Source organism: Periophthalmus magnuspinnatus, chromosome 14 (genome assembly GCF_009829125.3).
Source record: "Periophthalmus magnuspinnatus isolate fPerMag1 chromosome 14, fPerMag1.2.pri, whole genome shotgun sequence".
Lineage (NCBI taxonomy): Eukaryota > Metazoa > Chordata > Actinopteri > Gobiiformes > Gobiidae > Periophthalmus > Periophthalmus magnuspinnatus.
Genome location: NC_047139.1, coordinates 20,680,100 through 20,706,537, shown reverse-complemented (window position 1 = coordinate 20,706,537; position 26,438 = coordinate 20,680,100). Strand labels below are relative to the sequence as shown.

At 40.4% G+C, this 26,438-nt stretch overlaps 1 protein-coding gene across 3 annotated transcripts in view; it reads right to left on the bottom strand.

Annotated features, from left to right (window-relative positions):
• The window catches only part of alcama (activated leukocyte cell adhesion molecule a), a 224,932-nt gene that overhangs the window by 79,697 nt on the left and 118,797 nt on the right, over positions 1–26,438 (bottom strand). For all 3 annotated transcript variants that reach the window (XM_033978783.2, XM_033978785.2, XM_055226871.1), the window contains exons 2-4: positions 22,819–22,922; positions 18,512–18,728; positions 15,290–15,354 (exon numbers count right to left, since the gene is read on the bottom strand). In XM_033978783.2, coding sequence (XP_033834674.1) covers positions 15,290–15,354; positions 18,512–18,728; positions 22,819–22,922 — 386 coding nt within the window. The remainder of the gene's footprint in view (positions 1–15,289; positions 15,355–18,511; positions 18,729–22,818; positions 22,923–26,438) is intronic.

The window sequence follows — 26,438 nt, the reverse complement described above, 5'->3', positions numbered from 1 at the left end:
TGCGATAGTTGAGGGAGTGACAGTGATTAAAGATGTCTACAGGTAAGAGCATTAGGTGATGTAGAACAGTGGAGTCAGTCGGACGTCTGTGAGAGGCTTCTGCTGGTAAAGAGTGGGTGAGCCGCGTTCTCAATCTTTTATATAAGAATATTCAAGTGAGTTTGATAGCTGTAAGGGTGAAAAGGCCATAACTTTACATTCTCTGAGGATTTGTATTGTTGGATTTCAGGTGTCAAAACAACATTCTATTCACCTTATCTCGAGAGTTGCCGTGGGCACCGCCATCGTCCTTAGGGTTGTATTATTTTGTATGGGGCTGGTGATTTTGACAGGAATTAAGTTCTGTTCGGACTATTCGCCATTGAAAAGAATGGGATTCCCTCTTAATAGAAAGAGGCACCACAAAAAAGTGCAGTTTGGGCTTTTTAGAGGCAAAAGAGGGCGGGGTTGAATAAGGTCAATAGGCCAGTAATATTTAATATAAATGGTGGCAGCTAAAAAGAATATGATTAAAATACTGATTTGTGAGTATATAACAAGTTCTTGGGTTTAGTCACTAATAGAAGTCCAAATTGGAAGTGTGCATGGGCGCACTTCCGCCTCCATCAACTCTGGTTCCAAGTTACTTTACATTAGAAAACTGTGGCTGCTCTCTCTGTAACTGCTGATGTCAGGCTCATCATTTTGGTCTTAATATGTTCGTGTTAACTCGCTCTACATGATCCTGGTATTTCTATTTTGTTGTTGTGTCCATAACTCAAAATATGAACATTAATAACAGACAAATCAGCTGTCTTCTTTCCCCCAGCTCGCTCCTGCTAACAGTCGCAACAGGTTTGATTGACAGCGTTGCTAATCGCCTGCCCCCTCCCATACCAGCGGCGCGGACAGGAATATATTTGCTGTTGGAATTCCAAATATGAAGCCTGCCTCCAAATTCTTCATTTGACTGGATCCGACTGCTCTGGGTGACGTCACACTCACTTAGCCCACTTCGTCATACAGTCTATGAGACGCACAGATATGATGCTAGTATCAGATATAGGCACTGATAGTGAAATTTTGGTGGATCACATTTCAGCTTCCAAGATATCCATTCGTTGGATATGTTTACTGGTGTAATAAAACAATTTACTGGACAATGTTGGCCCAAAATATCTCATAATATTAACCTTGTATTTTCACAAAGCTGTTCTGTAGTTACAAAACACATTTGGTTCATTTTAACCTCATGCTGTTTGTGAGAAAATGCTAGTGTTGGTCTCTGCCCTGGTATCGGTTGATATCGGGGATCAGATCAAATACTTAAAGCCAAAGTATTGTCGTTGGTATCGTAAACAGAAAAACCTTGACCAGTGAATCTCTAGATATTTCAAGATAAAGTAAAATGTGATCAATAGGGAAATCTAGCCCCCATCTTCACATTCTAGTCTGAAAACCCCCAGCACGAGGCATCACAAACACTATAAGGGTGTGACGTGAACGAGTCTCTTTTGAACGTCTCCTTAACAAAAATGAGGATCTCAGTTTTGAAGCTCATACTGATTTATACTGAACCAACACAGGAATAATCACAGAAGCAGAGCAGGTGACACGAGTGAGAGATTTGAGCACAAAAAACATATTACAAAAATACATTGGATTGAGATAATATAACCCCGTCACATGGGAGAAGCACAGAGTAGAGCTGCTGCTCCTCCATGTCTAGACGAGCTAGCTGAGGTGGTTCGGGCATCTGTTCTCCTGCCTCCTGGACGCCTCCCTGGGAAGTGTTCTGGAGTGTCCCAATGGGAGGAGGACCCACGGGAAGACCCATAATACGTTGGAGGGACTATGTCTTGTGGCTGTCTAGGGAACGCCTTGGGGTCCCACCAGAGGAGCTAGAAAAAGTGTCTAGTGTGAGGTAAGTCTGTGAGTCACTGCTTAAGAGTGTTGCCCCCATGGCCCAGTCCTGGATAAGCGGAAGCAAATGGATGAATGTTGATATAACTGCTTTTTTATATGACACTTGCTTGCTATGCCGATAAGTTGATGTGAAGGTCAGTTACTGGTCTGTTTTTGGAGACTGGCTCCAGTGAGTTGAGACTGCTGTTGTTTTGCTATTGTTTTGTCGTGGGTTACGGCCGACAGTAGCCCCTGGGTTCAGAAAGTAAACAACCAGAAGATATTTGGCATGTATCCTTCCACCGGAACGCTACAATACGAATAAAAAATTTGAAAATAGGCTCTGTGCCCAACAGCGCCCAGTAACCTCACTGTTAGCATCACTAACACACAAATATAAATATTAAAATAACACCACAAATTGAAGCGTTCTACATACAAAAATAATTGGGTAGTCTATTTTAAGGAGTTGTTTATTTTATGTTTTTAGATTTTGATAAAAGTGCTAAATGGCTAAAGCCGTAAATCCCTAATTGGTAAAAACGCTACTGTAACTCAAAAAACTCCATGTTGGCAATAGCACTGTTTTCTGCCCAAATCTGGTTAAATATATGTTTAAACAGTGAGGAAGAGAGCCTGACCACAGAGCACCACCAGGGGGCACTTAACTAGAGCCACTCCCATAAAATGCTCTCATAATTGTCTCACAAAGCAGAACTAAACTACCATTTGAACTGTAAAAAAACCCTGAGTACTACCGCTGCAGACTTTCTTTTGGGCTATGGTCCATTACATAGGTCTTTTTGTCTTATTCAACAACATTTTTATAGCCGTAGTCACCCACTTTATTTTACAGCTATAACGCAACAGAATCACAGCAGAAAGGAGCAGGCCGGGAGTGAGTTAGCAGGAGATCTGGGAGTCTTGAGTTTAAGCTTCCTTCTGTTACATATGAAGACCGGTGTCTGTGTATAGTTATGATATTCTTTAGTGAATGCAGTTTGGGTAAGATTAAAAAGACACTGGATTGTTTTGCAGGCCTGTCACGATTACAAATTTTGAAGTGTGATATATTACTGAAGTAAATATAGACGATAAAGGATATATTTAACCAAACCATAAACTAGAATTTGATTGTTCCATTCATCCATCCTTTAATCGGTGTAGAACAAATTTTTTCGTTGACTACATCTTTCTTCTTGGTGACTCCAGTGTTCCCGTATTACTGTGTGTTATCCATCTCTTCTTTTACCTATACCTCTTCCCCTATAGTCTGGTCTTAATACAAGGTGGTGTTGTTTAACTCGGGGGCAGTTGGAGGAGGACGAATCACCTTATTTCACCGTCTGATTCAGATAACACAGAACCTTCTTACTTCCATACATCCAGAGTAAGTCCTCACAAATACTGAGACCTTTTAGCGCACAATCTATTCATACGCCAGCAAAAGCCCCTTTAAATCACCAACCGACCACTCTCGCTCTGTCCTATACGCTCTCATTCAGGAAATGCACTGTTTCCCGCATAACAAATTACCCAGAATTCCTTGTAAAACAGCCTCCCTTCTCATCATCCATCTTATATAACATTTATCTCCAGGCAACGAGGTGGAAAATAATGCTGCGGTGTTTTGTTCACAAATAATTAGATACAGGTACATTCAGATCTTGTAATAAAAGCAGCGCAGATGACGTGGAGCTGCCTCTGCTTCAATGAGCCCATGGAGTAAACATATTAGCGTCTCAGTATTTAAACAGGATTACTCAGATACAGCGGTGCGATGTAATGAAGTAAAAGCAGTGACGGACTGTACTTAAGTAAAAACTGTAGATGTTTGCTTTTTACTAATACTTCACTACATTCGCGAGCAGGTAAAAGTACACACTGGAGGGACTATGTTTCTCGGATGGCCTGGGAATGCCTTCGGATTCCACCGTAGGAGCTGGAGGAAGTGTATGAGGTGGGGGCAATCTTACACGTTCAATGGTTTAAAGCTCACAAGAGTAAGTTTTGCGTAATATAGGAGCTTTAAAAGTAGTTCTGGTCAGATTGCTGGTGGACACTGCTTTATATCTGTCTGAATGGAGGCGCTAACTACACTGAAGCTAACACACCTGTTTCTGTACAGTATTCAGTGTAGTTTGCTCCGCCTTTCAGACAGATACAAGGCAGTGTCCAACAGCAATCTGACCAGAACTGAAAAAGTGGCTTGGATGAGCAGCCCAACGTCTCTAAAACTGTTTGTCCAGTTGTCAGATTTGAATGTTTCTTTTACTATGGCTCATTACACAGACACACATCACATGAGGCATTACACAGACAACACTTAGAAGCAACTTTACTCATACTTGCATACAATTTGGGCTAGTCCATCTGAAAATAAACCACATATAAAAGAAAAAAAAACATATTTGTGAGTCCAGTGTCTTTCTGTCACTTTCAGTCAATTAACCCAGACAGCGAGAAGTTTTTTCTTCAGAGCCACAAGCACGAAGTCACAACAAATCACCAATTCATAAATGGCACAGGGACTGGGAGAAATGAACGCAGGGCTGGGACCAGAGCGGGGACCAGAGCCAGCTGCAGGGTCTGGGATATGAAATGTCAAGGTGTGAATATATATAGAGCACTTTGGCATTAAATATTGAATATCGAAAGTTCAAATAAATATGAGACATAAATTATGATAGGCTGGCCTTCACAAAACCGACCTCATTGGTAGTTTTTATATTACAGAATGGTAAATGGTTGCGTTCATGGCAAGTTTCTGAACCCAATGCTTAAAGGTCCAATATTACACAAAATTGACTCTTCTGAGCTTTAAGCAATGTTATAATGTTGTTACCTCCTTACAAACAGACCTGGAGTTGTGTTTTGTTTCACTGACACATGTTTGAGTAACACTTTATTATTAGTCAGTCTACATCCCCAAAGCTCAAAATGCTCTGTTCCACTTCCTGTATTACCACATGACATCACAAGGTGGAACAAAGTGTTTTCAGTTTGAGAAAAGAAGTCTAAATATACAGGGTTTGTGTGTTAAACATGTGAATGAAACAAAACACAACTCTACGAATGTTTGTGATTAGGAAACAACATTGTAACTGTTGAACAAAATTCAGCAAATATGCACAAAACTCTTACTTTTTACTCTTTAAGTACATTTTTAAACAGGTATTTTAATACTTTTACTTAAGCAGATTTATTTCTTGTGATACTTTTACTATTATTTATTATTTTACTATTCATTTTTGAGGTTTTTGGGGTTTTTTTTGCTCCAGTATCTATACTTTTACTTGAGTACTTCTTCTTGCACTGGTAATAAGACATGGTTCTGGAAACTCCATTGATTATAATGGTGATTAGTTTATTCTGAAGTGTTCATCGTTGTAATAAGAGATTCTGTGTGATTACATCTCAAACACTCGCTGCACAGTATTCTCAGTAATAATATAATATGAGAAAATGAGACAAGATTATTCTGTAATTTAATGACATAAGTAGAAAACCTCTCTATGTGAGCTGTGAACACACTCCAACTATAGACTCAAAGCAGTGTAGAAATGCCTAGATCTGTAAGGCATAGATTGTATATATAAATGGACACAGCTAACCCGCCAGCCGCTGTGTTCTCAAGAGGAAGTGATCATGGGAGCGCTTCTGGCTCCATCAACTTTGGTCCCAATTCCCTTTTCATTAGAAAGCTGTGGCTGCTCTCTCTGTAACTGCTGTTGTCAGGCTCGACATTTTGGTCTTAAAATGTTTGTATTAACCCACTCCACATGACCCTGGTGTTTTATTTCACTATTGTATCTGTAAATCAAGATATGAATGTGATATGAACAGACAAATCAGGCACCTTCTTTCCCCAAGGACGCACCTACTAGCATTAGCATTAGCAACAGGTTTGACTGACAGTGTTGCTAAGTGCCTGCTCCCTGCTAAACCTGTGGTGCGGGGGGAAGGGACATTACCTTCAACATCCTCACTTCAGATTGGCTTTTTGGTTGCTATGATGCTCGGGGTCAGAATTGCAAATATGGAACTTGGCTACAAATTGGTCCCTATAACTGCTCGACTCGATGAGCTTCATTTGACTGGAGCCGAACACTATGGGTGACGTCACACTCACTTAGTCCACTTCTATATACACTCTATGGAGTAAAGCCAGAGGCAGACTCAGAGGGAAAGTGGACTACCTCTCTTTAGTCCTGTCTCAAATTGGTCGGCAGCAAAAGTAAGGAGTAGAGAATCGGGCTGCAGAATGAATCACAATCGATTCGAAATTGTAGTTTGAATGGGCGCAATTAGCAAATTCGCAACAGCTGCAGTTTTTCTTGCACCATAATTTCCGCCAAGAACAACAAAATCCTGTCTTTTTTCTCTCTTTCTTATCTTTATTTATACAGGGGAAGCCAATGAGAGCACTTACACTCTCTTTTTCATGAGTGCCCTGTTCAAAATCCAATACAAAAAACAAACAAAGCAAATAAGTATATAAGTCCTTAGAAAACATTAGTAACAGGTGCAGGTGTGAGTATAAAGGTTAGTTATCAGATTATTAAAATGCATTTGTGGCACCAAAGCATCCAGTTTTGATTGTCCTTGAAATATATTCAATTTTTGTAAAGCCAAACAGCCAAAAGTCCTTCTTCCCGTCTCAGTTCTGGTGCAGCCAATCCTTAGCCTTATACAGTCAACTGCTAACCCTGTAGTTTAGATATGTACAAGCTTGTTCTGAAATGTCCCTGTGTGCCAGATGCCCTCCCTGTGTCTACAGTCTTTTTGTTAATTCTCCTGGATGTGTTCAAATTATGAACTTGAACCATTACAAAAGACCAATCACGATAACAAATTATGAATTACGTCAAACTGATAACTGAGAACAATAACCTGATCAACAAAATACTGGAACTACTTTCTGTCACTGACACAATAACCCTGAAATGTTTTTCCAAGTAAACCAAATTGTAAAAACTGGAGCACAAATACACTCTAGTAATTAGTTCTGGGATGTGTAAAGTATCACAGATGCTAACTGTGTGGCTAACTACAGTGTAAATATGGTCAAATAGCCTTAATACTATGAAAAAGTGAGAAAAAACTCCCTGCTAGTGCAAAGGAAAGGCACACGTGACATTTAGCGCCTGAAAAAGTAGTAGTTAGTTAGTTAGTCGATGTAGTAGTTATGTACAATTACCAACTAGTGTATTTTTATTTTCATGATTTCCTTGAATTTAAATCAGACCTATTCTGTAAAATGGTCTTTTCAGGGCTTTGAACCATGTTATAGTTGTTTCCTTCTCACTGACCCTCTTGAAGTTGTATTTGGAGTGATTCATAATTGAGCAATCGATTGATCCCTGTTTTCACTGCCACAAGCACAAGCCCAATGTGATGTACTTTACTTCATTCTCCAATTTTATTTTCTTAATCAGTGATACTCGTAAGATTCGGCAGTGTCGCATAATCATTTTGGTATAAATTTGTAAAAAAAATCTGCTACTTGCTAGTATGATCTGCAGCCATCTATACGAGTGGCCGACATCTACACGGCTCTTTGTTGTGATGATATTTACGGTGACATCAGCTCCTATTGGGCACCGCAGTTTTCTAACGTAGAAGTGAGCGCACTTGTTTTTTTATTAAGTTGTTTTAGATGAATATTATGATTTAAGATGTCAAAATTATAACATAATGATCCACGGGTGTCGTAGATTATAACTAAAGAGCACACACAAGCACAATAAGTCTGATTTAAAGCCTAAACAAGCTGACAAAAGCCACAGTGGGATTTGGAGACGTGTGAGACAGGCCCTGCAACTTCTCACAGAAATATAGTACTTTTCAAGGTGATCCTAAACAATCTTTTACCATCTTCAACTGTCAGCCAATAAAACCTAAAAAAAATATATGAGAGGCTGTCAGAAATATTGACATCTGCGCTCTTAATTCACTGCATATAGTTCCTGACTTGTTGCAAATGCAATTTTCTGAGTGAAAGTGGAGCTAAAGACCTAAACTCCCCCCAAAACCACACTGCAAATAGAGCTGCTAAACTGGACAGTATGAAGAACTAAAGGGGAGAGTGAGGGGAGAGGAGGGGTGGAGTCTGGGGGACTAAAGGGGAGAGTGAGGGAGAAGGAGGGGTGGAGTCTGGGGGACTAAAGGGGAGCGTGAGGGAGAAGGAGGGGTGGAGTCTGGGGGACTAAAGGGGAAAGTGAGGGAGGAGGAGGGGTGGAGTCTGGGGGACTAAAGGGGAGAGTGAGGGAGAAGGAGGGGTGGAGTCTGGGGGACTAAAGGGGAGCGTGAGGGAGAAGGAGGGGTGGAGTCTGGGGGACTAAAGGGGAAAGTGAGGGAGGAGGAGGGGTGGAGTCTGGGGGACTAAAGGGGAGCGTGAGGGAGAAGGAGGGGTGGAGTCTGGGGGACTAAAGCGGAGAGTGAGGGAGGAGGAGGGGTGGAGTCTGGGGGACTAAAGGGGAAAGTGAGGGAGGAGGAGGGGTGGAGTCTGGGGGACTAAAGGGGAGAGTGAGGGAGGAGGAGGGGTGGAGTCTGGAGGACTAAAGGGGAAAGTGAGGGGAGAGGAGGGGTGGAGTCGTTTGGAGGACTAAACAGGAGAGTGAGTAGGGGCGGAGTTTAGACATATGAGGAACAGTGTGATTGGAAAAAAATATTCTTTCCTGCTGTGTGCCATGCACTCAGTCCTTCAGCTCAGAGCAGAGGTAATTGACAACTTCTGTAGCTTCAGTCCTCACTCAAACCTATTCCCGCTCATGGAACTGTGGCTTTGGGGGCTTTCCCCCGGTTTGTGTGTCCGCACATTGGAGGTTGGAGAGACGTGCCGGGTGTGTTTGCGCGCTGCCGTTTGCAGTCCCACTGTGACATTTTCCTCTTTGTCTGTTCATCATGACCCTCGTGTGTAAAATGTGCCGTGTAGTTCATGCCCTCAAAATGCCGCTAACAGCAAAGACTTGCTGGGTCCTCACAGAATCAATACATTTCCTGTGACTGTTGAAAGAGGTAAGGCAGAGGGTTCATCTCAAGAGAATATGAAGTGCAAACTGCAAATGGAATAAAATAATAAATGCATACAAAATAAAATATAAATCTAATAATAATATATAAAATATATCTTCAAGTCATTTCAAGATGATCTGTTCCTGAAAGTTTTTTGAAATAAAGTTGGAATCATGAGGAATAAATGACAGTGCTGAGAATATGAAATATCACCAAAATGGCATCAAAAAGCAGCAGAATGCAGAGATTTACCTCAGTTTACTTCAAATTTTCTTGGAAAAGAAAAATTGGAAATTTGAAAATGTATATCATATAACATTTAGAGTAACATTATGAATGAATGAGCTGCACCAAAGTACAATATAAAAACAGCAATGTGGCAATTAATAATAAATGAGCCAAAAACAGTTGAGTGTCATGTGTCTGCGGTCAGAGTCATGGACCCGGAGCCAGTTTCCGACCCCTACCGTAGACTGCACTTAAAACACTAACCCTAACCCCATATACACAGTTTAGCAGCAAAAAAAAGTTTATTTAGTGCTTAGTTCCAGGTTAAAACTGCAGAAACACTTCTGTAAAGAAACATCTCTACAACACTTTAATAAATAATCAGCTTCATTCTACTGCGTTGAGTTTAACCTCTGTGACAGGCCTGTGTTTGTTTCCAGGTGTCTCATTCAGAACGTGCCGTGTTTCACAACGCTCTGTCCTTGACAATCTGCAGCTTAACAACAAAACAAACACCATCTAGTACAGTATGTGCTCCTCTGCTTTGGGAAAGTTTTCACCTTTCTCATGCCTGTGCAGAGCAGGGCTGTCAGAAGTATCGAAAATCTGATACTCATTTGAGCAGGAATCAATACTAAAAAAACATAAGAATATAAAAGAACGTACTACCATTAAATGTTGAAAATCACATTCTATTGTCTAAAAAAAGACAGTTTTTTAAATTATCATTGTGGTATTGGAATCAGTATTGAATATTAAAAATAGACCGATGTTTGGACTTGCTAACATATCAGCTATCGGCCTTAAATCTCCAGCAGAGGCCAATATTTTCTTTTGGTCGGTCTGCTGCCTAGAACATACACAGCTGTCTTATGGGTTTTTGGTAAAATAGGGCTTGGGGTGAGTTTGTAGCAGATTAGTAGATTCTAACTAATCGGTAACTAATCAGTAAAGGCATCGACCATGTAAAAACCCACATCATTCGATCTCTATTGAGCATCGATTCTATTCTTTAGTATCAAAATCGAGTTGAAATGTTAGCATTCTGACAATACTTGTACAAAGTTTTAATGAAGGACCAGATCATTGGCTGATTTTTCCTACCTGTTTGCAGTTTCTCTAGCTTTTCCGCTTGACGTGACACTTTTGCTCTAATTTGAAATTCTGCTTGCGTGTGAAGCATCATTCTCCCTCTAAGTTATCAAAACTGAAATCCCACCATCCATTCCCCCGTCACTTTCTCCTCTCTTGCCTCACTACAAAATGCTCAAAGCAGTTCAATAGCACCTGGATTTTTAGCTGGGAATACCAATAGAGACAGCGGTGTTCACTTGATCCATAATAAATGTGTGTGTGTCTGATGCATGGGGGGAAAAAAAATCTGCATTGCTTGCTGGAGACTGGACTGGACTGCCTGTAGCTTTTCCAAACTTTCTCTCCCAAAGACACATTCCAGCCTTGTGAGGAGTGTTCAGGGCAAATAAACAAGAAAATAGGATTCTTGTAGGAGCAGCTGTTTAAGTATGAATCAAAGAGAGTGCTCAAAGCCGGGAAGTGCATGCAGTGGCAGCGTGACGTAGCAGGGTTGAGTCATTCGCTGAGTGCAGCTACAATGAAGACGCTCGGAAAAAGAAGTCAAGTGGATTCCATGTAGGACTGTGTTGACAAGAAAGAATCTTGCCATGACAATATTATTAAAATGTCTTGGTTGAGGTTCAAGTTTATAGAGTTTAAGTGATAGTGTGTAACTTTCTGAAGGTGGAGAGCAAAACACATAATTCCATAGGAAATATATAAATAAAATACTAATACTAATAGAGCCAAGAAGTGAGAGCCAAGAACTGCGTGTCTGATCTCAGGACCTGTAGTGTGGGGGCGCCCAGGGGCACTGCCCTTTCTTCTCACCCTTTACACTGCAGACTTCAGACACAACACGGACAGCTGTGTCCTGCAGAAATTCTCTGATGACTCTGTCATCATTGGTCTCATCAAGGATGTGGAGTACAGAGGACTAACACAGGACTTTGTGGACTGGTGTCAGCAGAACCACCTCATCATCAATGCAGAGAAGACCAAGGAGATGGTGCTGAACTTCCACAGATGCCACTCTACTGCCCCCTCAGTGAACATCCAGGGAAGGGACATTGAGAGAGTGGACTCATACAAGTACCTGGGTCTTCATCTGAACAACAAACTGGACTGGACTCACAACACAGACGCACTGTACAGGAAGGGCCAGAGCAGGCTCTATCTCCTGAGGAGACTCAGGTCTTTTGGAGTGAGAGGGCCACTCCTGAAGACCTTCTATGACTCTGTGGTGGCATCAGCCATCCTGTACGGTGTGGTCTGCTGGAGCAGCAGCATCACAGAGAGGGAGAGGAAGAAGCTGGACAAGGTCATCAAGAAGTCCAGCTCCATCCTGGGCTGTCCTCTGGACTCAGTGCAGGAGGTGGGGGACAGGAGGGTCCTGGCTAAGGTCTTTTCTATGCTGGGCCATGAGTCTCACCCCCCACAGGACCCCAGACTGCACAATGAACACTGTTAACACTGAACATGTGTCATTCAACCACACCTATGTGCAATACTCAAGTCACTTTATGGAGATGTTACATTAGAGTCTATTGTTAGTTTATTTTTTAAGTCTATTTAAAAAAATATTTTAGGCTATTTATCTATTATCTTGTTTTATTGCATGTACCATTTTCCTTCTGTTCTTTAACTGTGCGGTGCAATACTGGAATTTCCCCACTGTGGGACTAATAAAGGGATATCTTAATACTACTACTACTACTACTACTACTACTACTACTACTACTACTACTACTACTACTACTACTACTACTACTACTACTACTACTACTACTACTACTACTACTACTAATAATAATAATAATAATAATACATTTTATTTATAAGTGTCTTTTAAAACATCCAAGGACAGTGTACAGAACAAGATAAAAACATATTAACAGGAATAGGAATACCACAGTTGGTAACAGTCTCCATGGAGATAGATCCATGTTATGCCATAACGTGGAATATTTCAGCCAAAGGAACAATATTTCCCTAGAAAGCCCTCCTCCTGCAACAATGTCAATCAAATCTGCTGCTAACGACAGCAGCAGTTATAGAGAGAGGGGCCACAGTTGTCTAATGTAAAGTGAATTTTGAGTGGATGGAGCCGGAAGAGCGCCAATGATCACTTCCTATTTGGAACGCGCATTAGCTATGTCCATTTATATATACAGTGTATGGCAAAAACCCATGGCATGAACTGGTCAACTGCATTTTCAGCACTATTTCTATTAGAGACTGGCCTTTAACCTCTCAATATAATAACCACATTTTGCATAATATAAACACTGGTAATTAGCCCTGCCCCCATCTCCATTAGTGATTATAGACCTATGAAATGTTACGATGTCATCTGAAACCCAGCAATACAGCAATTAACTGGTCTGTCCCATACGGTGCTATCAGATATCATAAATAAGCACTTTGTAAACGCCCCGGTGTTAGCTGCCAGAGGACATCATTGCAGTCTTCATTCCAGTGTTAAACACAGAATAACAATTAAACACAGGCCTGATAGCTCTATTAATAACCCCATAGACAGTCCAGTCACTTGTGTGGAAAGAGACACATGTTGGAAATGTAATTAGCTGTTTGCAGCCCATCGTCAGTGAAGACCTGGGGGCATGCACAAGCAGTTAGAGCGTGCCATGAAGCCTAAGCACTACATCAATGCGATTAGTTTACAGCAATGGTCAATTTAACCCACGGTAAATCTTGACTACTTCTCCCTTAAGTAGACTTTGATTAAAGGGGTACTGTGCAACTTTTCAGATGAAGGGGCCATTACCTGTCTGTTACCGTGGAGATGTAATAGATTGGCCTAAATATTATGCAGCACAGGATGAAACATATCTATCTTACATTTACTCAGTTACATGTGTTTGTATCGCTAGCTTGAAAAACATGCAGTCTTACAGTGACTGGGAGCGCCTCTCCACAGATCTGACCCGCTCTTTCTCCATGGATATATATAGATTTAAAGTCATACTGTGAAACATTCCAGGCATTACATGTGTGTGTTTGTATCACTGGCTTGATGCATTCTTTTTGCGAGTGCCTAAACGGGCTCACCTCTCCATAAATCTAACCTGTAACGTGGTCTAACAGCTTCACCTGCTGGTCTCCATGGATATCAAAGTTTAATGCAATACTGTGAGTCATTTCAGGCAAAGCAGACAAGCAGGTGGCCCTACCCAAAAACCCTCTACCTGAAAAGTTCCGCGGTCTACCTTTAAAAAGTCTTGTTATCCCATTTTGTCTATTAAAAACATTACTACTGGAATCCTGCCTCAGTACAAGAATGCACTGGCACCAGAGGAAAGCAAGCTGTAACTCATCAATCATAATCAGACGCCATTTTTCAATACACGTCAGAGCAACAAAGGCTGTCTGCCAGAATCTGCATTATCGACTATGTGGGCATCCAGATATTTAGTGAAGCAAGAGCTCATCAGAACAAGTCAAGTATCTATTGTCACATTTGTCCTTGAATGCAACAATTCAGTGGCTCATCTCAAGGCCGGAGTGAACCAAAGCAAGCCAACCGTTACCTAGATACGCTGTCAGAATTCCTCGGATATGAATAATTGTGCTGCATTCATCGGATACAGGGAAACTTGGAAACTTTTTTGTACTACGGGTAATCCTTCAGTAACTTCACTGTATATGTATCAGAGCAGCAGCGCACTTGAAAGCGACACTGCGTAACTTTCTGGAGTTGGCACGTCAACTCAATGATTACATGGGCTCACCTCTCCACAGATTTGACTTGTAACTTGACTTAGTCTCTTCGCCTGCTTGTCTCTATAGATATAGACAGATTTAATGCCATACTGTGAAACATTCCAGGCATTACATGTGTTTGTCACTAGCTGGAAAAACATGGATTCTTATGAGGAGTGCCAAAACGGGCTCGCCTGTCCACAGATCTGACCTGTAACTTGGCCTAGTTGCTTCACCTTCTTGTCTCCATGGATATTGATAGGTTTAATGCCATACAGAAAGTTATAAAATTAAAACCATACTTTGGAACATTCTACGTGGAGATAAGTTTAATGCCGCTCTGTGGAATATTGAAGCACTCCTCCAGGCAAGTAAGAGTCAAATTTGTGGAGAGGCAAGCTAGTAAGAACACATGTATGTTTTTGCATTGAGAAAACATAGAAAAACAAAATTTTAAAAAAGCTTTATTTTAGTTGATTTTTAGCTAAAAAGTTACGCAATAGGGTTTTAAGAGAAACAATGAATGACCCATAAACAAAATGAGTTTTGAACCATTTGAACTTGTATATTTCTTGTACTGCCTTCAAAAATAAACCCTATTATTTATCCTACTTATATTGTGTTTCATTCCATGTTTAAGGCCTGATATTACACAAAGTGGACTCTTGAGCTTTAAGTCATGTTATAATGTTGTTACCTCCTCAAAAACAGACCTGGAGTTGTGTTTTGTTTCATTCACACATGTTTGAGTTACACTTTATTATTAGTCTGTCTACATCACCAAAGCTCAAAATGCTGTTCCACCTTATGATGTCATGAAGCAGTAATTTTCAAGTTAATGACTACCTTTTACTTTTAGTTCAGTAGATATTAACAGTTCCAAGGCTGAAATGATCCAAATGATTGTAGCGAACGTGTCTGGAGTTTAAAAACACCGTGGACCTGTATAACCACATGACATCACAAGGTGTAACAGAGTGTTTTCTGTTTGTAATATGGGCCCTTTACCCATTTTTATTTTGTGACAAAGACATCCAGACAACACTATATCTGATTCCCTCTGATTTCTGAGCCTCAAAACTATAAGTGCAGTAGATCACGTTGTCTTGTTTGTTCCTTGTAGCTCCTCTCCTCCTCTTCCTCTTATGCCCGGGGCTTCTTGAACTCTGTAAATTATATAGTACTTGTTTGGCCACTGCGGACCTCTCCTCCCGCCCTCTCCCCTCTCGGCTTTTCTTGTCACGAGCTTCCCTGTGTTGACCGTGGGCCTTCGGCAGCTCATTCAGTCCGACAAAGTGCAGTCTGGGTAAATATTTACATGGAGCGCATACATCGCTACCGCCGCAACCCCGCTCAGCCTTACCATTGTTGGCTTGTCTTTCTGCAGCACCTCCGCCTTGTCCATGATCTGCACCGCGGTCGGCTTCTCTGCGAACATCAAAAAAAACCAACAAAAGTCAACTTCTCTCCCGTGATCAATACTGCAAATACTGCAAACTTTACTACAGCTAGCTATTGATACTGATGTAATAGGCTAGATACTGTTGCCGGGGGAACCAGGGTGATGTATAAACTTTTACAATCCGGCTCTGTCCATCTGAAATGTGGAAAACTATAGGATAGTTAAAATTGGGGCTTTACATGTGTCGATAGCTTGAAAAACATGCATTCTTACTGGGATTGCCTAAACGGGCTTGCCTCTCCACAGATCTAAACTTGTAACGTGGCCTGGTTTCTTCACCTGCTTGTCTCCATGGATATGGACAGGTTTAATAACATACATAAAATTATAATGTTAAAACCATACTTTGGCACATTCTTATTGTGAGTGCACGAATGGGCTTGCCTTCCCACAGATCTAACCTGCTGTAACTTGACCTAGCTGTGGCACGTACTTGTCTCCATGGATACAGACAGGCTTAATGCCACAGAGAAAGTTGGAAAGTTAAAACAGTACTTTGGAACTTGCCCATGGAGATAAATTTAATGCTGTACTGTGGATTATTAAAGCACTCCTTCAGGCAAGTAAGAAAAAAAAAAAAAAAAAAAAAAAACGAACATCAAAAAACAAAAATCAACTTTGACCTTGTGATCAATACTGCAAACTTTACTACAGCTTGCTATTGATGCTGATGTAATAGGCTAGATACTGTTGCCGGGGGAACCAGGGTGATGTATAAACTTTTACAATCCGGTCATGTCCATCTGAAATGCGCAAACTTATAGGATAGTTAATACTGGGGCTTTAGGACATCATTCCAACATGGCTGCACTTAACTACAACCTAATGCTATCTCCAAGGCCTATTGAGCTCCCCTCCTCATGTTCTATTTCACGCTTGATTTTGCAAAACCCATTAGCAGGTGATACATGGACAGTTTTGGGGAGTAAAATTCAAATTCACAACCATAATTCCCCGAGCATGAAGGGAAGCGCGATGACACCCCGCCGTGGCTAAAAACAACATTTCAATGCAATTAGACACACTGGCGGCAGGCGAGAGCGTTTCCACATATCGGCCATGTATCTGTGAACAAGCATCACAAATGGGATTGTTTTCAGTGGAGGGTTAATTAGTCAGCACTAACGCTCGTGTTGAAATAATCGTATCAATGTCTTCTGGAGCTTGTAGTTATTTGTCTTTGTATAATATTGACTCAATTAATTTCTCACTTTGGTACAGATTTATATAAAAAGATGAGTGGTCTAATACAGCATTGTTAATTAAATTGGACCTATTCTGTGAAATGGACGTTTCTGCGCTTTTGACCATGTTATAGTTGTTTCCTTCTCATTTATCCTCTCCAAGTGGCATTTGAAGTGACTTGTGCATGTTTGAGCAATCTTTAATTACGTATATTCAATATGACCTCAGTCTTCTTTCTATAGGGCCGGTATGGGGCGGGACAGTTTGCATTGCATAAAATGGCCACTGGCGGAACTACCTTCTAAAGGGGTCTGGAACTACCTTCTAAAGGGGTCTGGAACTACCTTCTAAAGGGGTCTGGAACTACCTTCTAAAGGGGTCTGGAACTACCTTCTAAAGGGGTCTGGAACGCTTGGGACCTGGGACCGGCTCACGAGGGGGCAGTGCTAGTCACGCTCCTGTGCAGTCATTAGAGGAACAGCAGTATGCCAATGCTGCAGCCTCCTCCAGCCAAATTTCGTTTCCATGCTATGGGTACGGCTCCAGGTCCAGGGGCAGGGCTCCGCTACGTGAACAACTGACATTACCTCAACTTAACTAATATTAACTTAATAAAATCTAAATTGTACCTGAATTATACTTTAATAAAGCTGATCTCAATAACACACAAAAATACATTTAGCATTCCAGGTTTGTGGCGCCGTGAGACAAGGCTAAAGCTAAAGCTAGCATAAACACTAAACTAATTCTGGTTTATCGTCAGTTTTTTGCATTTATTTCATTTATCTGCACCTCTCTGCCACATTTAACCTCTCTCTCTTTAATGTTGTGGTTTGCTAGTGCTAGTTGCATTAAACACTGCACATGTACTGTGTGTAATCCTGTCCTACGATCTCTTTCTTCACTTGTGTTTTTTTTTTTGTTCATTCATATTTGTGCCATATTTGAACCTCAACCAGGACATCTGCAGGCGTGTTTCGACACACTTTTTATTTCACATTTGGCATCTCATTTCTGGCCAGCCAAGACCACATACTTTTACAATACTTTAAAAAAGATGGAACTGTCTGGAACTGTATCCTGTCTTTCTGATTTCTTCTGAGCATGATTGACAGGAAGATGCATCAATTAGAGTAATGCACGGCGCGTTTGTCTCAAAACAAACATGGCAGACTCTGAGTGAAAAAAGTCATACAGAAGTTAGATATTTTGTTCTGAACGACACAAGAATTTTCTATGTCTTCCACACAGGCCTGTCCACAGAAATTTAGGGGCCTGGGGCAAGAAAGCTCACATGGGCCACCCTCTAAATGAACAGGATGAAGGTCAAATTCTGGGCCCCTTAAACCCTGGGGCCCGAGACAACGGACCCCTTTGTCCTCACCTTTCTTCTCCCCTGTTTCCATATGTGACAAATTACAATAGAATAGTTGTTTTATGCCTCTGTGGTCTGGCTGCATACCATCCTGCATTTGAACAGAGAGTAGGAGGGTCTGGCTAGATTCTGATGGATCGCAAAAATAGCATCTAACAATAAATGCTCCGATGAACAATCCGTTACCCATGATGCACCTGTAGTTTGTGGGATAGACTTCAGCCCCTCCTGACTTCTAATGGGACTAAGTGAGACAGAATTGGCGTGTATAGAAAACAGTAGCTTTGTTTACATACACGGCAAAATCGTTTCAGTTTTATGCAGCTAAAATCTGGAACAGTTCTCCTAAAGATGTGAGACAGGCCTCTACAATGTTTTTATTCTACAGTCTTCTTTTTGATTATTTATGTTTTGATTTGTTGTATTGTGATTTTAATGTCTTTCTTATTCTGTAAAGCATAAGAAACTCTCGTGTACCAATTGTGCCATACAAATATGTTTGCCTTTCTTTGTCCAAGTGTGCCTCTTAATGTGAAAGTCAACATAAGTGTAATAATTCTCACTGTGCACGAGGACGGAGACGGGGAACTCGTTGAGGTTAGTGGCGGACACGACCATGCAGGTGAAGGTGTGCTGGTCCATGAGCGTTGCCCCGGTGATGAGGAGGTTGTACTTGTCGTCGATGCTGACTCTAGAGGCGTATCCGTCAGTGGCCTGGACCGTGGCCTCCTTCTGGTCCTGTTTGACCAGCAGATCACCGGGCGAGCCGTCAGCTTTCTCCTACGGGCAAACACAATGAGGTCAGAGTTAGAGTCAGAACAATCACAGTGGTCTACAGAACTGGACTGTAGGAAACATCATGTGCGGGACATGGGGACATTTTATTGTATGTAACTGCTAAATGATGTTAATGATGAAGTAATAATAATAATAATAATATAATTGTAATGAAATGTGTATTTTTAATGTGTGTTCACCCGCCCAGGGACTGCACATGGAAAGTAGCAGTAGCTAAATCTGGTACATCATCTTTTCTTTTGTTAGATTAATTAATTTGTACATGGTCCCTGATAAATAAAGAATAAAAAAGAAAGAAAAAAAGAAAGAAGGGCTGCAAGCAATCACAATTTGAATGGACAAAATTAGCAAATCACAAGGACATCAAGAAAGTTCCATAATGTATCTTTAAATAATTGAAGTGGCCCGTCACTTGTATGATTTGATGGAAATAGAAAGTTAAAACCATACTTTGAAATATTTCACATAAATACAACCAAAAAACAAAAAAGCTAAAAAAAACCATTTACTTCAGTCTATTTTTGGCTTAAAAGTTACACACTATGGCTTTAAGTAACATTTCCTCTACAAAAACTAAATGCTGCGTCTCATCAAGTCTAAAATGTGCTAAGCCTGCTAACCTCCACAAACATGCTCTGGGATGTATGGGGTTCTTGCATTAGTTCAGCAGTTCAGATTTCATTCTTTAAACTTTCAAAACATAAATAACAAATTGAATCACAATGGCAAAGCTTGTGTGAAAAATTGCAATTAGATGTTTCCCCAGTTCTAAAGTTATCGTCATAGGAACAGATCACAGAGGTGTATAGTGCAGAGGTGGGAGGAGGGGTCTGTGCGCAGCTCTGGAGCCTGTTTCATCTGTTTGCTCATACCCATGATTCATTTCTCTGACATCTCCAGGCAAACAGCCTACAGCTTCACCCTGCTCTGAGGCTGTGCTTGTGCATATAAAGGAGAGGGACAGGCTGGGACTTCAGGGACAAGTCATGGCTGTGTTAAACCAAACAGGTCTGATCTATGAAAAGGCGGCCTTGCTTGTGGTAAGAACTGATATTTTTCAAGGTACTTTAAACCAGTAAAAACACCTGCAATTGAATACTTATATGATATATCTAATGCCATATTGTGGATTATTCTAGACAAAGCTATAAAATCCCAATGAAGACAAGCAGGTAGTGGACTGTGCAGCTTTAAGTTTTCTATGGACAATAAAGTGACAATTACAATAGAGAAAAGACATTTGGTCACACATAGTACATTTATTATTATTTACATTATAATCATGGATCTATAATAAGAAGTGGATAAGACACCCCTCCTCCGTCCCCTAGTGGCCGCTCTATAAGTACTGCAGCTCCAGGGAGCTCAACAAGAAAAAAAGATCCCATAGAGCACACTGCATTTTTTCTGATTTCAAACCACCCGTGTTCGGCTGACAGAGCATCCACAGCTTTCACAAAGGTCGGGTTTTGTACTGATTCTTCTGTACTTTCATAACATTAACTTTTTACATTTTTAAATCCTCAAAGTACCTAAAATTTAGCTTTGTAAGATTTAGAGTAGCTCCTCTCTGAACTGGTGCTTGCTTCGCTCTAGCAGCTATCGCTCTGATTGGTCAGAACTGATCACATGGTGCATGTTTCTGTCGTCACAGTGGGCGGCGTTAGGGAACAGTAACAGTAACATTTAAGTAACATGGAAGAATTTGGATTTGTTTGCATTTTGCCCCAGTGAGCTCAGGCCATTGAAAACAACACGCCACCATCTTTTGTTCATCTTTCAGATCTTATTACACTTCCATGATTATAATACATGGCACAGATTGTTTTATATTCACTGCAGATTAGCACCTCCCATTCCTGAGGCCTCCATCTTTCCCACTGATAATCTATACTCTCTACATGTCTCGTCTGATTCATTTTTTACCGTTTATTTACAAAGTGGTTTATATTGTAAATTGCCTTTTGTTTCCACAAGACTTTGAAATAAATTGAGTTTTTAAAATGCACAATACAACCTTTTGCATCCCTCTATTACAGAAATGCATTAGTGTAATTGTTAACTTCAGAATCGCTCAATGTTTAATATAAGGGCCAGACTGTGCCAAGTCCCATTGTCTCTGCGAACATTAGCAGACTCAGACTGACAGATCCTCATTTCTTTGGCTAATTACACCAGAGACTATGACTGCCCATATTTACTGCCATCAGGAATCCCAGGCACACATCCAAGGCAGACGCTGCATTTCATTTGGAACGTTTAAGCAAAGACCATCCATCAGTTACCGCTGAAGGCAGGCCCAGCACTTGGACAGGTATGAGTAACACGCTTGTACTAAGAAGGAAGTGGTTGTTCAAACATACCTGGAGTTGTGTTTTGTTTAATTCATATGTTTAACACACAAACCCACACGCAAACATATTTAGCCTGAGTTTTTCTCTCAAACAGAAAACACTCTGTTCCACCCGGTGATGTCATGTGGTAATACAGGAAGTTATTTATCGCTACAAAACAAAAGGTAAAAGGAGCTGTTCACTTGAAAACACACTGGACACACTACATGACATCACAAGGTGGAACAGAGCATTTTGAGCTTTGGAGATGTAGACAGACTAATAAAAAGTTACTCAAACATGTGTGAATGAAACAAAACACAACTCCAGGTCTGTTTCTGAGGAGGTAACAACATTTGAACATGGCTTAAAGCTCACAAGACACAATTTTGCGTAATGTAGGACCTTTAAACATGTATCCGTCCCACCGTCATATGCTCTGGCTAAAAGGCAATTTCTCAATCAGACACCCTGTACAGAATGTGGTGGAGCAGGCCTGAAACACTGCTCTAAAGCACTATATAGAAAACAAGAATGGAAAAGAAATATCTCCCCTTTTTATTTGGCATTAGGTTTCATTATAGTTTTATATTCTGAGGGAAAACCATGGCTCTCAGGTTAATTGATTACTGTGTAGAACTGAACTTAAAAGGTTCTAAAAAACAAAACGAGGGACCGAAGACGGAGACCAAATCTGAAAAGTCATTTGTCATATTATCCCAGATGACTAAGACTTTACTTTTAAAAGGTCCTGTATTACACAAACTTGACTCTTGTGAGCTCTAAGCCATGTTAGCAAGTTATTTCCTCCTCAAAAACATATCTGGAGTCGTTTATTGTTTCATTCACATGTTTAAGTAATCCTATATTCAGTCTGTCTACATCTCCAAAGCTCAAAATGCTCTGTTCCACTTTGTGATGTCACGAAGTGGTAATTTTCAAGCTAACAGAACTTTTTACCTTCAGTTCATTAGAGCTTGGCAATTCCAGGTCTAAAATTATCCAAATGATTCTAGTGAGGATTATCATAATAAAATATAAATGATGATAAAATAAAAGGTCCCATAAAATAAAGTGTCAGGATACAAAATAGCTTAAAAATATCAATATCAAAGTACAATGTATTATAGTACATTCAATAGGCTCTGTGCACACGAGCATGCTAGCTCACTGTGTCTCAAAGCTAATGTGAATTTTTATTAAAAGCATAAAATATAAAATAAACAACCAATTAAAAGTAAAATTGATTGGTAGATTTCAAGTTAACAGAACTTTTTACCTTTTGTTTAGTAGAGATTGGCAACTCCAGGGCTGAAATTATCCAAATGATTCTAGTGAAGGTGTATGGAGTTTAAAAACACAGTGGAGCACTTCCTGTATTACCACATGACATCACGTTGGAATAGAGTATTTTCAGTTTGAGAGAAAAACTCGGCCTAAATATGCAGGGTTTGTGTGTTAAAACATGTGTGAATGAAACAAAACATTTGTGCCCACCATCTTATTAATTTAAAGTCTACAGATCTTTCTAGAATACATCATCATTATTAACCTTATAAAGAAATATATGCATTCGTCTTGCCTGCGATGATCTTTGAGGGTACATTACATTGTTAAAAAAAGGGAGGAAGCACAGTGTGAAGAAAGGAAAGGTCACTGCTGTTACTGTCTCTTTTCTTTCTGTGTGATTCTCAGTGAGGCCGGCTTGATCTGTGACACGGCGAGGCTTATTGACTTACATATTTCCACTTGATGAACATCAGATCGTTCAGAGGCGGCGATCCTCCATTGCACGGTACAACAATGGTCTCTCCGTACAAGGCCGTCACATCTGAGGCCCACACTGCAACACACAAAGAAGATACACATTCACTATGGGAGCAAGCACGTTACACTGTTCTGTCTGAAATACACACACACATATTATAATAAAGGTCCTATATTACACAAAACTGACTCTTGTGAGGTTTAAGCCATGTTTTAATGCTGTTACCTTCTCAAAAACATTCATGGAGAAAATAGCCTAATATGGGCCCTTTAAAGTGGAACTAAACACCTAAGCTCCGCCCACACCCAAATTTCAAATAGACCTGCTAAAGTGGGCGGTACCTGTGGACTTAAAGGAGGGGCAGGGTCTGGAGATATGAGCATCAGTGTGATTGGTCTAACAGGTATCCACACTTCAAACTTCGCCCCCCGCAGCAAGGTGTTTGTAATCAGAAACACCTGGCTGTAATCAAGTAGTTGGTGACATCACGGAGCACTGCCCTGACACTATTCCAAAAGCCACTGAAGGCAGCACACACTTAGATTTAGACATTTTTGACCAGAAAGCTGCAAATTTACCCAGTTTGCACTAAAGTTACAAACCAGTAGATAATGCACTTAAAACACCATATGATTTTGTTCCACGTATTTGAACAAAGTGCGTCATTCCTCCGTACAGATATATTGTATAAGCAGCTCCTGAGGTCGAAATAAGTTTGCTGTTGACTATCTGCATCTAACTATAAACAGAAGCAGGAAGTGTGTAGTTAGCATGCTAGATGTTGTTAGCTTTAGCTCTAAAAGTTGTGACGCGTACTTATAAACTCATCACTGGGAGTAATTAGGATGCTCAGAATGCATGAGGTAAGAGGAATAACTTTGGAGTACTGCAAAACGTTTAAAATGAACTGGTTTTGTTTTACACATTTTAACCATGGACATAACTGATGTGCTATGATACTCGCAGTCAGAACTCAGCTCTAAATTCTCCTCTATCACTGCTCTAGCATCGATAAGCTTCATTTGACTTCATCTAACACAGTCAAAATCAAGTACAGCACTTTTAACATCTTGATAAGTATCAGCGAAAGGACTATTTGGAAGTACAACAATATCACTTTAAATCCTTTTTTGAGAACAAATCAAACAGATATTTTTTTTAACTTTTTATATTTTCTTACACAGCCCAAACATCCAGTTCTAGTCTGTATTATATTTGGGACTTATAACAGTTATACATATGTATTCACATCCCTGCTCACAATCCATTTTTCAGGTCCCAACCCATTGAACACCCACTTTAAAGTACCTATCTAGTTTGTACATTTGGGCCATATTGGCTATAAGGTAAGTGAGGTCTTTTATACTGAGTAAATGGTGGCAATTCCAGTGCTGCAGTTTTGAGCATGTTTTCAGCGCTACCTCCCAGAGTCAAGAGATCACAGGGACTAAAATAAAATGAGAAAAAGTCTCAGATGACTGCTATGAGTAAGACTTTTAAAGATAGAAAAATGGAGAGTCTTGACTAAAGGAAAATGTCTTTGATCACTGGTAAAAAATACAGGAAGTAACTGTGCTAATATTATGACGGAAGGGTTTTTGGTGTGTTTGCACTTTTACTCGTTTGGTCCTGGTTTAAGCCCAGTTTAGTCCTGATGTAGACTTGGTTTGATCATGATTTAGTCCTGGTTTAGTACCAAATTTATTCCCAGTTTACTAACAAATTTGGTGGTCTATGTGTGAATGCAGTCTTTTATACATTATATCATATACTCATAGTAATTATGTACTTATAATAATGGTAATAATAAAGTTCACATTTTTATATAGCACTATTTTACCTTGATTTTGTTTTTACCTTTTGATTTTGTACCGATACTGGGGCAAAAAACAAACAAACAAACAACTCAAGTAAAAGTATTACAAGAAAAAAGTACTTGTTTAAAAATGTAGTTAAAGTGTAAAAAGTAAGTAAAGAAAAATAAAGTATTTCACAGTGATTTTGATTGTGAATGCTTTAAAATAAACCCTCTGCGTTTTCAGCAGGTCTCAGAAAATAATAAGAAATACGTTTACTTTTCAGTCCAGTTTAAAAAATATAGTGGAGTAGAAAGTACAGATACCTGCTCTCAAATGTAGTGAGGTGAAAAGTATCCATTTTAAAATCTACAAAGTACAGATAACTAAAATTTGTAAAGCACTTTACTACTTTTACTTTGTTACATTCCACCACTGATATTAACCAATCAAGCCATTCAATCCAACCTCAATCTTTACTTGCTAAATGATATGGCAAAATAAAACTAGGACTAAATAGTTCCAATCCAATTTCATCTGTATAGCACATTTTACAAACACAAAAGTGTAGCAGAGTAGGCACAATATCAGTTAAAACACTGCATAAAAAATAAATAAGCAAAAAACATAAAAATAAAATCAATAGAAGACAGTCAGAGGACCACACTATTCTCATGCCGGGTTAAAAGCCAGTGAGCAAAAGTGCGTGTTTTAAACGAGACTTAAAAGCCTGAACTGCAGGGGCGGTCTTCTTAATGTGAGGGGGGAGAGTGCTTCAGAGTGCTCCGGCTTTTGAAGCTTGTTTTTGGGAAGACAAGTCGGAGCTGGCCCTCAGACCTCAGAATGCGCAGTTATGCAACTATAATACATTTAACAGAATCACAAAAGGTTTTACTGCTATTGTCAGAGAACAAAACTCACAAACTTGGAAAGTGCTTCGATATCGAGCCACATAAAAAAGGCTAATAAAATATAAATTACGATAAAATAAAAGGTCCCATAAAATAATGTGTCAGAATAAAAAATTGATTAAAAATATCAAGATCAAAGTGCAAAAAATACAATAAAAAACAGGCAGATTAGCCAACATTCAAATAGTGCTGGTGTCAGAATAGTGCTGGTTTTCTTGAACAGCTTGAGAAAGTCATCTGAGGTGCGCTGTGTGTGTATGTTCACTGACAAGAGACCAGAAAGCACTCAAAGCCTACGAATGCCAGTTGTTCCTTTGACTCGGGCCACTTATGGTCAAAGCGAACCTCCAAACCTCCCCTCCCAAAGATCTTAGCCACTGCACCGCGATGACACCCAACCCCAAGTCCACAACATCGCATTTGCAGCTCGCCTCCCATTACGTTACGAGACAGAGGTGAGAGAGGTCGAGTTAGCCGGGTCAAAGCTCGGGAGTCTGAGAAGAGAGGGGTGGAGGAGTGGTTACCGTAGCGACGCAGACCAGCCGTGTCCAGTGTGGGAGGGGCCGACGACAGAGATAGATGGACAGAGGTCATAGTCTTGTGAGAGTGTGAGTAAGAGAGTAAGAGAGGGGGGGGAGAGGGAGCGAGAGGAGGGAGAGGAGGGCCTGGGGGGTCCTTCATGGTTCAAATGGCTTCTCTTTGAGTTTTGGAGCTAAACTGGCAGAACAAGAAGCACGTTTACATTCTGCTCATTCCACAGCGATGAGACCACAGGACATGCCAGTGCAGCTGCTGACTGAAGTACCTCCTCTGGCCCCGTCTCCTCCCTCGTGACACTTTTTAGGTTAATAACATGAATCGTGTTAGGTCAAAAATGCTCCAAA